At 43.5% G+C, this 16,678-nt stretch overlaps 1 protein-coding gene across 1 annotated transcript in view; it reads right to left on the bottom strand.

Moving 5' to 3' along the window:
- The window catches only part of dnah2 (dynein, axonemal, heavy chain 2), a 609,335-nt gene that overhangs the window by 223,477 nt on the left and 369,180 nt on the right, over window positions 1-16,678 (bottom strand). Inside the window, exons 47-49 of the mRNA XM_072258532.1 lie at window positions 13,077-13,229; window positions 7,836-7,927; window positions 1,649-1,847 (exon numbers count right to left, since the gene is read on the bottom strand). Coding sequence (XP_072114633.1) covers window positions 1,649-1,847; window positions 7,836-7,927; window positions 13,077-13,229 — 444 coding nt within the window. The remainder of the gene's footprint in view (window positions 1-1,648; window positions 1,848-7,835; window positions 7,928-13,076; window positions 13,230-16,678) is intronic.

Raw genomic sequence — 16,678 nt, 5'->3', positions numbered from 1 at the left:
GAAGGAGTCAATTTTAGAAAATCTGGCACATTTACTTTTCAACATAGTCCCCTCCTACATGTACACACTTAGTCCAGCGGTCGTGGAGAATACAGATCCCTTCTTTGTAGAAGTGGTCCGCAGCAGGGGTGATTGATAAGTTTGTGGCCTAAGGTAGAAGGAGATGAGTTATTAACTTCAAACTTTCTGCATTATCACTCAGAGTTGAACTGCACGTGCATGTAACGAGAGCCTCTTGGACCTCCAGGTGGTCCACAGCAGGGGTGATTGATAAGTTCCTGGCCTAAGGTAGAAGGAGATGAGTTATACAGCTCTCATTACATGTACGTGCAGTTCAACTCTTTGAATGAAAATGCAGAAAGTTTGAAGTTAATAACTCATCTCCTTCTACCTCAGGCCATGAACCTATCAATCACCCCTGCTGTGGACCACTTGTGGAGGTCCAAGACGCCAACTTCTACGAAGAAGGGATCCGGATGCTCCACGACCGTCGGACTAAGTGTGTAAATGTAGGAAAAATAAATGTGCTAGGTTTTCTAAAATTGACTCCTTCTACTTTAGGCCATGAACTTATCAATCACCCCTCATGGAGCATGACCGCACAGAAACAGGCTCTTCAGCCCATCTAGTCCATACCAAACTATTATTCTGTCTAGTCCCATTGACTGTCCCAAACCACAGCCCTCCATGCCCCTGCCATCCATGTACTTATCCAACCTCTTAAATGGTGCATCCACCACTTCTACTGGCAATTCATTCACACTCACACCACTGTCTCAGTGAAGAAGTTGCCCCTAAAGTTCTCCTTAAATATTTCACCTTTCATCCTTAACCTATGACCTCTAATTCTAGTCTAATGTAGTAGTATCAGAAACAGCATGTGTCGTGAAATATATAGTATAGAGAAAAAGCATAATAAGTAAATCAATTACAGTGTACACATATTGAATAGATTAAAAAGCGTGCAAAAACCAGAAATAATATATTAAAGAAGTGAGGTAGTGTTCACGGGTTCAATGTCCATTTAGGAATCAGATGTCAGAGGGGAAGTAGGCAGCCGTCGATCTCAGGGATCAGAGGTTTGCACCTCTGGTGGACTGTGTCCTCTCCAGGGCGCAAGCCTGGGTGGGAAGATTTGAAGAACTGGCTGTTGCCCATGCAACGGGCTCCCCCTCTCCACGTCACTGATGTAGTCCAAGGGAAGGGCAAGCGCCGATACAGTTTGGCACCAGTGTCGTTGCAGAGGTTGCCAGAGTGAAGATGTAAACAACATCAAACTGCCTTAGGGACCCCAGCTCCGGATTTCTTCCTCGGGGTTTACTCCCAAAGCCTTTCCCATGGGTGGGTATGGGTGGTATGGCCACAAGGCAGCAGAGGTTTAAAATCAGAGTTTTCCTCCTCTTAGGTGGGCTGCCGTCCAATGCTGACGAGCACTACTTGTCTCATGCAACCTCAGTGGAAAAAACCTACTTGCATTTACCCTATCTGTAACCCTCAAAATTGTGCACACATCCCCTCATTCTTCTACACTCCAGGAAATAAAGTCCTAACCTATTCAACCCTTCCCTATAACTCAGGTCCTCAAGTCCCAGCAACATCCTTGTAACTTTTCTCTATAATACCATGAATAAGGGGGAATTTTCCATACCTGAGCAGACATGTTGACAGTCAGCACTGACCAGGTAACTGGATCAAGGCTCTGAAGTGCACTCTGAGCCACCGAGGTCTTCCCCGTGCCCACTGGTCCAACCAGCAGCACAGGGCACTGGTTGGCCACCAGGTTGGTGACCAGGAAGTTGTACCGCACCGTATCCACTGTAGGGACAATGATTTTGTAGAAAGGCAGGCTGTGGAAGAGAAAGAAAACATAGTACAACAGAGCAAGATGTCAGATAGCTGCTGTGTAACAGAATGACTCTAACACTGAGTACCACTCCTGCAGCACAAGAGATTCTGCAGATACTGGAAATCCAGAGCAACAGACACAAAATGCTAGAAGAACTCAGGAGGTCAAGCAGTGTTTATGGAAGGAATCATCTCCCCTACCCACTCACTTTCCCCCTCACCTGGTCTTACCTATCACCTGCTAGCTTTATTGTTTCCTCCCTTACCTTCTTATTCTGGCTTCTTCCTCTTGCCTTCCCAGTCCCCATAGAAGGTCTCAGTCCAAAATATCAACTGTTTATTCCCCTCCATAGATGCTGCCTCACTTGCTGACACCCTCTAGAGCCTTTTCCAAAGCACTTAGAGAGACTCACCTTGTCAGAGGGGTGGTCCTGAGAGGACACCACTGCTGGGGTAACATCGTAGAGGAAGGGCCACAATGTCATGGGGGTAGGGCTGTGCCAGACCGATACCGCCACAGTGGGAGGAGGGAGCAGTTCTGAAGGAACTTCCACTAGAGGGGCTGAGGTGAAGGAAGCTGACTGTCCTTCAGCTCATATGGGAGAATGAAAAGATGATAGATAGGGAGGTGATCACCCCTTGGGTGCAGAAGACAGGTACCTGGGTGACTCTCTGGAAAGGGAAAGAGAATAGGTAGCTCGTGCACAGTATCCTTGTGGCTGAACCCTTCAATGATATGTATACCACTTTGGATACCATTGGAGGGGGTGATAACCTACCAGTACGAAGCTGCAGCAAATGGGTCTCTGTGGATCAGAAGGGAAGAGGAGTGCAGTAGTGATAGGGGATTCCACAGTCAGACAAGAGACTCTGTGGATGTGAAAGAGACACCCGGAATGGTATGTTGCCTCCCAGATATCAGGTCAGGGATGTCTCTAAGCTTATCCACAGCATACTAAAGGGGGCTGAGTCAGCAGCTGGAAGCTGTGGTAGAACACAGGTAGAAAAAGGAAGGAAGTCCTGAAAAGTGAATATAGAGAGTTAGGTAGACAGCTGAAAAGCAGGATCTTCAGGGTAATAATCTCTGGAATGCTGCCTGTGCCACATGTCAGTGTGGGTGAGAATAGAATGATTTAGTGGCTGAGTGCGTGACTGAGGAATTTGTGCAGGGGGCAGTGTTTCAGATTTCTGTATCATTTTGATTTATACTGGGAAGGTATGACCGGTACAAAATGGATGGGTAATACCCGAACCCAAGAGAAATGAGAAATCCTTGTGGGCAGATTTGTTAGAGCTGTTAAGGAGAGTTTAAATAGGAACCGGGGAGATAGGGCAGAGGATGGGGCAATTGGTATACGAGCAGATCCAGTGTTTGAGACTGTGAGGAAGGACAGGCAGATGATAGGGCAAACCTACAAAGAATAGGATGAGTTGAAGTGTAACATGGGGCAAAATCAAAGAGGGTGAGGAATACAGGACTAAAGTTGTCATACTTGAATGCACACAGTGTACGGAATAGGTACAGAATAGGGTAGATAACCTAGTAATGCAGCTTAAATTTGCCAGGTGTGAAGTTGCGGGCATCGTTAAGTCATTATCACCCAAGGATTCACATTGTATCAAAAGGACAGGCAGGTAGGCAGAGGGGTTAGGGTGGTGTTCTGTTGAAATGAAAGAGGAGCTGACCAAAGTTGATTGGAAGGGGACACTAGCAGTGATGACAACAGAGCAGCAATGGCAGAAGTTCCAGGGAGCAATTTGGAATGCAGAATAGATTGCAGGAAAGATGAAGAAGTATTCTAAAGGGTAGATGATGCAACTGAGGCTGACAAGGGAAGTCAAAGACAGCATAAAAGCAAAGGCGAGGGGCACGTGATGTAGCAAAAAGAAGTGGGAAGTCAGAGGATTGGGAATCTTTTAAAAACCAACAGAAGTAAACTAAAAAAAGCAATAATAAGAGAAACGAAATGTGGAGGTAAGCTAGCCAGTAATATAAAAGAGGGTATCAAAAGATATTTCAGATATTAAGGGCCTTGTAAAAGTATTCTGTTCCCAACCTTTAGTTCACGCGAGTATTACAACCAGGGATTTTAATCAATTTAATTGAGAAATTTGATGTGTGAATCACATACTCCTTTTTCTACAGTGGAGCTCAATAAACAGGGAAAATTGTAAAGCATGAAAAATTAAAAATTCAAAAACTGAAATGTCAGGAGTTCAAAAGTATTCATCCCCCTTAGTTCAGTACTTAATTAAGCCACCTCTCTGAGCTATTATAGCCATTAGTCTTCTTGACTAAGTCTCTATTAGCTTTGCACATGATGGAGAAAGATTTTCCCATTCCTCCTTGCAAAATTGTTTAAGCTGTGATTTGGGGAGTGGTAGTGGACAGTAGTCCTGAGGTCTTGCCAGAGATGATCGATCGGGTTAAGGTTACGACTGAGTGGACAATTCAAGGACGTCAATTTTCTTCATTTGAAGCCACTCCATGGTGGTTCTGGTAATGTACTTTGGGCCGTTGTCCTGACAAACTTGCTCCCCAGTTTAAGCTATCTAACAGAGGCCAGCAGATTTTTAATTAAGGATTTTTCTGTATTTAGCAGCATTCATTTTCCCATCAATCCTGACCAGATTTCCAGTCCCTGCTGCTGAAAAGCATCCCCATGGCACGATGCTACCTCCACCGTACTTTACAGTAAGAATGCTATTATCTGGCTGATGCACATTATTAGATTTACACCACATGTACTGCTTAATGTTGAAGCTAAAATATTCCATTTTAGTCTCATCTGACCACAAAACCTTCTTCCACATTTTTACAGTATCTTTTCAGTGACGCTTTGCGAAATCTCTACGGGCGAGGATATGCTATTTTTTAGCCAGTGCTTCTTCCTTGCCACTCTTTCATTAATACTCTTTCTGAGCAAGTTCTTAGAGATTATGGAGCCTTGAACTTCTTCTCCAGTTGCAGCCACTGACTTCTGCAGCTCTCGGAGTAGCTCTCTTACAAGTACAATTCTTCTCCAGTGATCAAGTTTAGAGAGTCGGCCTGACCTTGGCAGAGTGGCTGTGGTTTCAAAATTTTTTCCACTTTTTCATAATGGACTGTACTGAGTATGTTCAGTGCCTTTGAGATGTTCTTGTACCCTTCCCCAGATTTGCACTTCTCTATTATCATTTCCCTGACCTGCTTTGAATGTCCTTTTGTCTTTATCTTGGTTTGGTCTGTTGGGCCTTACAGAGACGGGGTACTTATTCAAGTGATCCTCCAGTTCTCTACATGAACAAACTGGGTGAGTTGGAAAGGTATTGCACCTGAGGAAAACTATAGGGGATGAATACTTTGTCAGCTTCACAATTCTGGTTTTTAATTTTTAGTAAATTGTTGACAGTTTTTGGAATCTTTCTTTTGATTTTTACATGATGCACAATAATCTTTAGATTAGCTCAAAGAATCCTACTCCAAAAATATTTTAAATTTAGAAAATGAGTCAATAAAATGTGAAAAAAGTGTGGGGACAGAATACTTTTCAAGGCATTGTATAAAGAGGAAAAGGAGAAGATACAGTGGATATCAGACTGCTGGAAAATTATGCTGGAGAAGTAGTAATGGAGGACAAGGAAATGGCAGACAAAAAGAGAATCAGTGGATCGTGTTTACTTGGATTCAGAAGGCCTTTGACAAGGTGCCACACATGACATTGCTTAACAAGAGCCCATGGTATTACAAGTAAGCTACTAGCATTGATAGAAGATTGGCAGGAGACAAGAAGTGGAAATAAAGGGAACCTTTTCTGGTTGGCTGCCAGTGGCTAGTGGTGTCCTTCAGGGGTCATTTCAACAGCACTAAAATATAAGCACAAGGGTGTAATGCTGAGGCTTTATTAGGCATGTTCTGGCATTGGAGAGGGTCCAGAGGAGGTTCACGAGAATGCTTTTGGGAATGAAAGGGTTAACATATGAGGAGCATCTGGTGGCTCTGGGCCTGTATTCACTAGGGTTTAGAAGAATGAGAGGGATCTTTATGAAACCTATTGAACATTGAAAGGCCTACATAGAGTGAATGTGGAGAGGATGTTTCTTATGGTGGGGGAGTCTGGAACTAGATGGTACAGCTTCAGAAGGAATGGCTATTTAGAACAGAGATCAGGAGTAATTTCTCCAGCCAGAGGGTGGTGAATCTGTGGAATTTATTGCCACAGATGGCTGTGGAGGCCAAGTCATTGGCTATTTTAAAGTGGAAGCTGATAAGTTCTTAATTAGTCAGGGTGACAAAAGTTAGCGGGAGAAGGCAAGAGAGTGGGGCTGAGAGAGATAATAAACCAGCCACAATAGAATGGTGGACCAGTCTTGATGGGCCGTATGGCCTTATTCCGTTCCTATGTCTTATGGAAGCCCAGACCAAAGCATTGCAGTCAGAGGAGTGCCACACTGTTGATGAGGTAACGCTGTCCGACAGCAGTGCGGAGACATCTCTACACCACTGGGTGGGTAGCACTGAGGAACGCTGCACTATTGTGCTGCTGGGAATGCTGTTTCTCAAAAACAACATAAAGGAAGGATCTCTTAACTCCCTTGGGTTGGAGGATTAGAAGGTTAGAAGAACCTTTGTAAAGAGGATTATGGGATTAATTTACATTAACTCCATTTTCAGCCAATATTCCAGACTATCTGGTGGCTATTTTATTTTTATTTAGTGATAGAGCAGGGAGTGGGCCCTCTCGGCCCTTTGAGCCATGCAGCCCCAGCAACCCCACAAACCTGGTTAACCCTAACCTAATCTCGGGACAATTTACAATGCTCAATTAACCTACCCAATGCATTTTTGGACTGTGGGGGGAAACCGAGGACCCAGAGAAAACATACACATTCCACAGGTGACAAACAAAGACTCCTTATTGAATGGGGTGGAATTTAACTCCAAACTCTGGAGAGCCCCAAGCTGTAATAGCATCATGCTTACCACTATGTATTTTAATACTCTGAGTGAGTATTTCTCTATTTTAGAATGATGATAAAAGGTCCACAGCCTTCATTGACTATAAGGAGCTCTGGGATATTCTGAAGCTTTCCTTAACATAAATAGTCCAGGCTGTGGGATTCTTTCAGCTCAGGCATTTTACAGAAGGTCAATTAAAAACATCACTTCTCCACCACCGTTCACCACAAAGCCTCTCTACACAGAAAGGAAACTGTGCCTCACTGTTCAATAAGCCCCTTCTATCTTTCACCTTGCCCAGAACGTACTGGTCCAATTCTACACTGCCACCATAGACAGCTTCCTCACATCAGCTGTTATGTCTGGTTTGGTGCAGCATTCTTTACAATCTACAAACACTACAGCAGACCGTCAGGTCAGCAGAATGTGACGGTTTGCTGCAGTTTTGTATACTGTATTGCAAAGGTCATTACAGAACTTGAGTAAGTCCAGGACAAAGAAGTAGACAGGAAGAATCATTGTAGACACTACCCACCCTGGAAACTGCCTTTTCCAAAAACTCCAATCTGGAAAGCACCATGGGGCTATTAAAACACAAACTTTATGTCATCTTAAAAATTTCTTCCCACAGACAGTTAATCTGATCAATCATTCTAGTCACCCCCCCCCCACCCATATTACTGCATTGTTAACACTTCAAACCACTTTTTATAATGCTGTTTACATGAATACACTCTGGTATTTATGTATTTATGCACATTGTGTTCCATATCTGTACTTTAACCTCCAAGTTTGTTTATTAATAATTATTTATTCTTTATAATTGTTGAGTGATGTTGTTTTTGTTGCATGTTGTGCCTAACCAATACACCACAGCAAATTCCTAAAATGTGTAAGTGTGTACGGTGAATACAGTTGATCCTTGAACTTGGAACTGGCTTGTCAGTGGTTTACACAGAGACTAGCAAACTGCTATCACTGACTAGAGGCACAAGACAAGCAATGGTGAAGAAAGTTATTCTCAAACTATGTACTCAAGCAGTGTCCTTACTTGGAGGGATAACGCCAAGATTTCATCAACTTTTCCTCAAATGAGGTCCAGACTTTGGTTTTTGGATCAACATAATACTCGTAGACAGTTTCCTGTGCAAGAGAAAATGGGGCAGTTAGAGGGAGATGTATAACAGTAATGATTTTACTGGATCACAGCACACTTATCATCTTGACTCGACCTGTTATATGATAAGATGCTCTCTTGACCTAACAATCTACCTTGTTATGACCTTGCACCTTATTTACCAGCACTTCACTTTCCCCGTAGCTGTTACATTTTAATATGCACAACTCTTGATTTACCTTGTTCTACCTCAGTGCTCTGTGTAATAATCTAATCTGTATGAACAGTATGCATGACAAGCTTTTCACTGTATCATGGTAATGTGATAATAATAAACCAATTCCAATACTTAACAACACAAATAAGATGATATACAATAGCATATGATCTTCAGCTTTCAGTGACACTCAACCTCGAGTCCAGCATGTAGGAAATACGTAGGAAATTAGTAAATTACTTTATTATTGTTACACGTACTGAGATACAGTGAAAAGTTTATCTTGTACACTATTCATCCATATCAATTCAGCACATCAGTGCATTGACATAGAATAGAACATAAGACATAGAAATCTACAGCACATTACAGGCCCTTCGGCCCACATTGTTGTGCCGACCATGTAACCTACTCTAGAAACTGCCTAGAATTTCCCTAGTGCATAGGCCTCTATTTTTCTAAGCTCCATGCACCTAAGAGGCTTAAAAGACACTATTGTATCCACTTCTACCACCTCTGCTGGCAGTGCATTTCACACACCCACCACTCTCTGTGTGAAAAACTTACCCCTGACATCCCCTCGGTACGTATTTCCAAGCACCTTAAAACTATGTCCCCTTGTGTCAGCCATTTCAGCCCTGAGAAATAGCCACTGACTATCCACACGATCAATGCCCCTCATCATCTTATACACTATCAGGTCACCTCTCATCCTCCGTCTCTCCAAGGAGAAAAGGCCAAGTACACTCAACCTATTCTCATAAGGTACGCCCTCCAATCCAGGGAACATCCTTGTAAATCTCCCCTGCACTCTCTCTATAGTATCCATATCCTTCCTGTAGTCTATTGACCATAACTGAACACAATACTCCAAGTGGGGTCTATCTAAGGTCTTATATATCTGTAACATTACCTCACAGTTCTTGAACTCAATCTCATAGTGCATTGACATTCATCAACCATACGCCTTCTTAACAACAATCTGCGCAGCGGTTTTGACTGTCCTAACAACACAGACCTCAAGGTCTCTTACATCCTCCCCACTGCCAAGAGTCTTAACATTTACGTTATATTCTATCATCAAATTGGACTTACCAAAATGAACCACTTCACACCTATCTGGGTTGAAGCCCATCTGCCACTTCTCAGCCCAGTTCTGCATCCCATCAATGTCCCACTATAACCTCTGACAACCCTCCAGACTATCCACATCACCCCCAACCTTTGTGTCATCAGCAAACTTACTAACCCACCCTTCTACTTCTTTATCCAGGTCATATATAAAAATCACAAAGAGGAGGGGTCGCAGAACACCACTGGTCACCAACCTCCATGCAGATATAAACCATCTACAACCACATTTTGCCTTCTGTGGGGAAGCCAATTCTGGATCCACAAAGCAAAGTCTCCTTGGATCCCATGCCTCCTTACTTTCTGAAGGAGCCTTGCATGGGGAAACTTGTCAAATGCCTTACTTACTGCATCCACTGCTCTACCTTCATCAATATGTTTTGTTACATCCTCAAAGAATTCAATCAGGCTTGTAAGGATCGGCCTGCCCTTGACAAAGCCATGCTGACTATCCCTAATCAGATTACGTCTCTCCAAATACTCATAAATCCTGCCTCTCAGGATCTTCTCAAACAATTTGCCCACCACTGAACTGGTCTATAATTTCCTGGGTTATCTCTACTCCCTTTCTTGAACAACGAAACAACATTTGCAACCCTCCAATCCTCTGCTACCTTTCCCATCCCTATTGATGATGCAAAGATCATCGCAAGAGGCTCAGCAAAATCCTCCCTCACTTTCCACAGTAGCCTGGGGTATATCTCATTCAGTCCTGCTGAGTTATCTAACTTAATGCTTTTCAAAAGCTCCGGCACATCCTCTTTCTTTCAGTGCACTGTAAGTCATCCCCACAATTGCCAAGGTCTTTTTCACTGGTGAATACTGAAGCAAAATAATGATTAAGTACCTCCGCTACCTCCTCCGGCTCCATGCACATGTTTCCACTATCACACCTGACTGGTCCTATTCTCACACAGTTCATCTTCTTGCTCTTCATATTCTTGTAGAATGCCTTGGGGTTTTCCTTAATCCTGCTCACCAAGGCATTCTCAAGGCCCCTTCTGGCTCTCCTAATTCCATTCTTAAGCTCCTTCCTAATAACCTTGTAATTTTCTAGAGCTCTAACAGTAGCTACTTTCTTGAACTTTTCATAAGTTTTTATTTTCTTCTTAACTAGATTTTCTACATATTTTGTATACCATGGTTCTTTAACCCTACCAACCTTTCCCTGCCTCAATGGAACATACCTATGCAGAGAGCCACATTTCTGCCGTGCACTTCCCTGGGAACATCTGCTCCCAATTTATGCTCCCAGGTTCCTGCCTAATAGCATCATATTTCCCCCTACCCCGATTAAATGTTTTCCCAAATTGTCTGCTCCTATTCCTCTCCAGCACTATGGTGAAGGAGATATAGTTGTGGTCACTACCTCTAAAATGCTGTCCACCAAGAGATCTGACACCTGACCAGGTTCATTACCCAATACCAGATCAAGTACAGTCTCTCCTCTAGTTGGTTTATCTACATATTGCGCCAGGAAATCTTCCTAAACATACCTAACAACATCCATCCCATCTAAACCCGTTGTGCCAAGGAGATGCCAATCAACATCAGGAAAGTTAAAATCTCCTTTCACAACAACCCTACTATTATTGTACAGTTCCATAATCTGCCTCTCTATCTGCTCCTCGATATCCCTGTTACTATTGGGTGGGGTCTATAAAAACACCCAGTAAAGTTATTGCCCCTTTCCTGTTTCTGTCTTCCACCTACACTGACTCAGTAGACCTCCATGACTTCTACCTTTTCTGCAGCTGTGACACTATCCATAATTAGCAATGCCATGCCCCCAACTGTTCTTTTTGAAATATCTCAGCAGCCATTCCTGCTCTTGAGATATCCAAGTCTTCACAATGGCCACAACGTCACTGTTCTATGTACCAATCCACGCTCCAAGTTCATCCATCTTGTTTATTATACTTCTTACATTAAAATAGACACATCTCAAACCATCAGGCCGAGTGTATCTTTGCTTTAACATCTGTCCATCCTTCCTCACAAACTCCCTACAAGCTGTCTATACTTGTGCTCCAACCTCCCCATCCTCTTGCCTCCTCACTTTGGTTCTCACCTCCCTGCAATTCTAGTTTAAACCCTCCTCAATAGCATTGGCAAACCACCCCAGGGTAAAACAATAACAGAATGTAGAAATGTTACTCCACAGGCACAACGTTCCTGTCTGTGTAATTTTCCCATCTCCATAACCCCCTCGGTCTCCGTGACCCCTCCACTTCAGTAACTCTGTGGGATTTCTGTGCTGATGCGGCAACTTCTGGTATGTCACCAAGTTTCTACAGATATACTATGGAGGGCATTCTGACTGGTTACATCACCACCTAGTATCGAGGTACCAATGCAAATGATCGGAAAAAGCTGCAGAGGGTTGTAAACTCACCCAGCTCCATCATGGGCATGATGGAGAACATGTTTTTGGGGCCACCCATCAGTAAGGACTCTCACCACCCAGGACATGCCCTCTTCTCATAACTACCATCAGGGAAGCCACACACTATGATTCAGGAACAGCTTCTTTCCTTCCGCCATCGGATTTCTGAACAGTCCATGAACGCTACCATAAGACCATAAGACAAAGGAGCAGAAATCGGCCATTCGGCTCATCGAGTCTACTCCGCCATTTTATCATGAGCTGATCCATTCTTCCATTTAGTCCCACTCCCCCGCCTTCTCACCATAACCTTTGATGCCCTGGCTACTCAGATACCTATCAATCTCTGCCTTAAATACACCCAATGACTTGGCCTCCACTGCTGCCTGTGGCAACAAATTCCATAGATTCACCACCCTCTGACTAAAAATAGTGCTACCTCACTATTTCGCTCTTTTTTTGCACTACTTACTGATTTTTCATATTTCTGTGGTAGGTTTTGGTAATTTTTTTAAAAATTTGCACGATACTGCTATCACAAAGCAACAAATATCAAGACATATATCAGTGATAATAAGCCCAATTCTGTTTCTGTCAAGAGTGCAGGAAAGGCTTAAAAAAGCTTGAAGAGATGTTAATGGAAATGAATAAACAACTGAGAGAGAAAAAATGGAACTATGAGATAAAGATCACTGTAGTTGCTGGAAATTGGTGAACAGATTAATGTCTTAGTGCACAGATTCTCATATACTTTAGCTATCTTGACTGCATCTCTTCCAGTTTCTTTGACTCTTAATACTGATCAATGGTGGTCTGTAGACACCTGAGGTGGGACAACAGCGCCTCAGCCTTAGGACTGATTAAGCAATTAGTGCTGTCAAAGGAGAGATTCAGCTCATTGTGTCTGAGCTCGCTCTGGACCAGCTCTCCATTAGCTGCACTGCACCTGTTCTTTTTCTAACAATTTTCTGCACTTCATGAACTTGTCCAATGGCTCACATCCTTTTAAATTTTATTTCAAGATACAGCACAGTAACAGGCTGTACAGCAACAGGTGGACCCAACAAATCCACGCCATCCAATTACACCTATGTAAACAATTAAATTACTAACCCATACGTCTTTGGACTGTGGAAGGAAAATGGAGCATCCGGAAGAAACCCACAGAGTCATGGGGAGAATGTACAAACTTCTCACAGATAGCAACAGAAATTGAACCCATTTCTGGTGCTGTAATACCATTATACTAACCACTACATTACCATGCCGCCCCAATTCATAAGCATCTGATGCTGCATAGCCCTAGCCTCTGAAATTCTCCAACATCTTCCCGGGCTGCCTTCCTTTGTTTCATTCCCTCACTCTTTGTATACGTAAAGGATCACTGGAACAAAAGAGCATCCCTGGAGTTTAATGAGACACATCCCAGGGAGCATCTCACCTTGCTGGGGAAGCTGCCGTCCATCTCCCGCAAGAAGTTGTCCATCTTTTTCCTCCCCTCTTCATCCACGGATGCGCACACGGACCAGATCAAACTGAACAGAAAGACCATGGAAATCATGTGCATGTAGTTATCAGGATCTGCGGGGTTCACCTAAAAAAGACACCATGCAAACTGAGATCTGCCTCTGCCGGGACACAAAGCACCATTGCCCCAACACCTCCTCCGTCTCCACTGTCTGGGGACCCAAACAGTCCTTCCAGGTGAGGCAACATTTCACCAGCTGTATCCAAAATGGCCACCTCTACATCAGTGAAGCCTGATGTGGACTGTCGTACCACTTTGTTGAGCTCCTTCACTCTGACCACTGCAAAAGGCAGGATTTCTCATTGACCAACTTTTCAATTTGACTTCACATTCCCATTCAACCATGTCCATCCCTGGCCTCCTCTTCTGCTACAATGAGGCGACACTCAGGTTGAAGGAGCAACTCCTCATATTCCATCTGGGTAGTCTCCAACCTGATGGCACAAACATCAATTTCTCTAACTTCCGGTAATTTCTTCCCCCATCCCACTCCCTTTCTCTCGGCCTTTTCCACCTATCACCTCCCAGCTTTTTACTTTATCCCCTCTCCCCAACCAACCCACCTTCCCCATCACCTGAAAGCTTGTACTCCTTCCCCTCCCCGCACATTCTTATTCAGGCTTTCTTTCCAGTCCTGATGAAGGCTCTCAGCCCAAAATGTTGATTATTTATTCCCTCTATAGATGCTTCTGACCTGCTGAGTTCCTTCAGCAGTTTGTGAGTGTTGCAGGAGGAATATCCATCTTTTTCCTTCATATTTTAAATTTTAGGAAATATTGAGAACCACAGAACTGCTGTACCTAAAGACCAGCTTCACTGCTGATCTGAGACAGATTGTACATTGCCTCTCTGTCCTTTGCAACCACAATTGAGTTTCCAGACACTTATCTCTTCTAACTGGACCCATAAGACCATTAAACATTGGGTCAGAATTAGGCCATTTGGGCCATTGCGTCTGATCTGCCACTTGATCATGACTGTCTATATTCCTTCTCAACCCCATTCTCCTACCTTCTCCCTATAGCCTTTCATACCCTTACAAATTATGAACCTATCAACCTCCGCTTTAAATAGACAACTGTCTGTGCAATTATTTCCACAGATTCATTACCCTCTGGCTCAAGAAATTTCTCATTATTTCTGTTCTTACTGGATGTTCCTCTATTCTGAAGCTGTGCCCTCTGGTCCTAGACTCCCCCACCATAGGAAACATCCACTTCATGTCCATTCCATCCAGGCTTCTCAATATTCAGTGGGTTTCAATCAGACTCCCCACATTCTTTTAAACTCCAGTGAATATAGGCCCGTAGCCATCAAACACTCCTCATAATTTAACCATTTAATTGCTAGGATCATTCCAGTGAACCTTCTCTGGACTGTAATGTGAACTTCATAATACCAACTCTTCATTGGTCCTCCAACTGCATGCTCCTGTGGCCTCCAAACCTGATTACTTCAAAGCTTTTCTGGCTGTTCTTTCAACTTCCTGTCCCTCCCACTTCACAAATAAGCAAAATAACAGTTCAGTGTTGAATGGATGTGTCACAGTGCCTGTTTCTGCCCTGTTGTTCCCTGTCCATCCATCACACCTTATTCTGCCTCTATTCTGAAGTTCACATCCTGGTTTCCAATTGCCTTGATGGGCTAGCCCCCACCCCCTTCTTCTCCACCCTCCTGCCATATAACTCTCAGAGTTCTTCATGTCCCTCCAACTGTGGCGCCTCATACATCTTTGAATTAAATGTCCCATCTTCAGCAGCTCAGATTTCAGCTGCCTTGTCCAGAGCTATGCAATCGCCCCCTGTAACCTTTTGGCCATTTTCTTCCACAAAACTCTCCATTAATAAGAGGTCTCAGCAAACTTTTGTCCAAATATCTTCATGTCTGGTAACTCTCTGGTGAGGTTCCCTGGGGTATGCTACTTTCTTAGAATTACAGAGCACCACAGCAGAGAAACTGGCCCTTTCAATCTGTGCTTTTCTTACTCTGTCTAGTTCCATTGACCCGCACTTGGACCATAGCCCTCCATACACTTCCCATCCATGTACTTACCCAAACTTCTATTAAATGTTGCAATTGAACCCGCATCCACAACTTCCACTGGTAGCCAATTCCATTCTTGCACCACATTCCAAGTGCAGAAGTCCCCCCTCAGGTTCCTCTCAAAGATTTCACTTTTCACCCTTAAACTATGATCTCTAGTTCTAATCTCACACCTCAGTGGAGAAACCCTGCTTGCATTTATCCTATCTAAACCCCTATCAAATCTCCCCTCATTCTCCTATGCTCTAGGGAATAAAGTTCTAACCTATGCAACCTTTCCCTATACTCCAGGTCCTCAAGTCCTATCAATATCCTTGGAAATTTTCTCTGCATTCTTTCAAACTGATTGACCTCTGTCCTAAAGGTAGGTGACTAAATGTACAGATAATTCTGCAAATTAGGCCTCTCCAACATCTTACACAGCATCAACATAACATCCCATCTCCTGTACTCAGTACACTGATTTATGAAGGCCATTGAGTCAAAAGCTTTCTTTATGACCTTATCTATCTGTGACGCCACTTTCAAGGAATTATGGATCTGTATTTCCAGATCCCTCTGCTCTACCATACTCCACCATGTCTTACTGCTTACCATGCAAATCCTACCCTGGATGGTCCTCCCAAAATGCAACACCTCATGCTTGTCTGCATTAAATTCTATTTGCTACTTTTAGTCCATTTTACCAGATCCCACTGCAGGCTTTGATAGTCTTCCTCGCTGTCCACTATACCCCCAATCTTGGTGTCATCCACAAATTTGCTGATCCAGTTTACCACATTATCATCCAAACTATTGACATATATGACAACCAGCAATGGACCCAGCACCAATCCCCAAGGCACTTCACTAGTCACAGGCCTCCAGTAAGAGAGGCAACCCTCTACAACCACTCTCTGGTTTCTCACACAAAGCCAATGCCTAATCCAATTAATTACCTCACCCTGAAAGCCGAGTGACTGAAGCCACTTGACCAACCTCCCATGGTCAGAGGCCTTGCTAAAGTCCATGTACATGAAATTGCCTTCACCAACTTTCTTGGTAACTTCCTCGAGAAACTCTGTATCGTTGGTTATACGTGACTTACTACGCACAAAGGCATGTTGACTGTCCCTAATCAGAAACTGTCTATCCAAATACTTTTATATCCAATCCCTTATAATGCCTTTCAATAACTTTCCCATTATTAATGTCAGGTTCACCAGCCTATAATTTCATTAATTATTCTTAGAGCCTCTCATAAACAATGGAACAGCATTGGCTACCTCAATCCTCTAACACCTCCCCCTTGGCTAAGGATGTTTTAAATATCTCTGCTAGGGCTCATGCAATTTCTGCTGGTCCCACAGGGTCAGAGGGAACATCTTATCAGGCCCTGGGGATTATCCAGCCTAATTTGTCTCAAGACAGCAAAAACCTCCTCCTTTGTAACCTGTATAGAGTCCATAAACTCACTGCTGCTTTGCATCATT

The sequence above is a fragment of the Mobula birostris genome, chromosome 5 (genome assembly GCF_030028105.1).
Source record: "Mobula birostris isolate sMobBir1 chromosome 5, sMobBir1.hap1, whole genome shotgun sequence".
Lineage (NCBI taxonomy): Eukaryota > Metazoa > Chordata > Chondrichthyes > Myliobatiformes > Myliobatidae > Mobula > Mobula birostris.
Note: the sequence above shows the minus strand (reverse complement) of the source record. Positions and strands in the feature narration are given on the sequence as shown.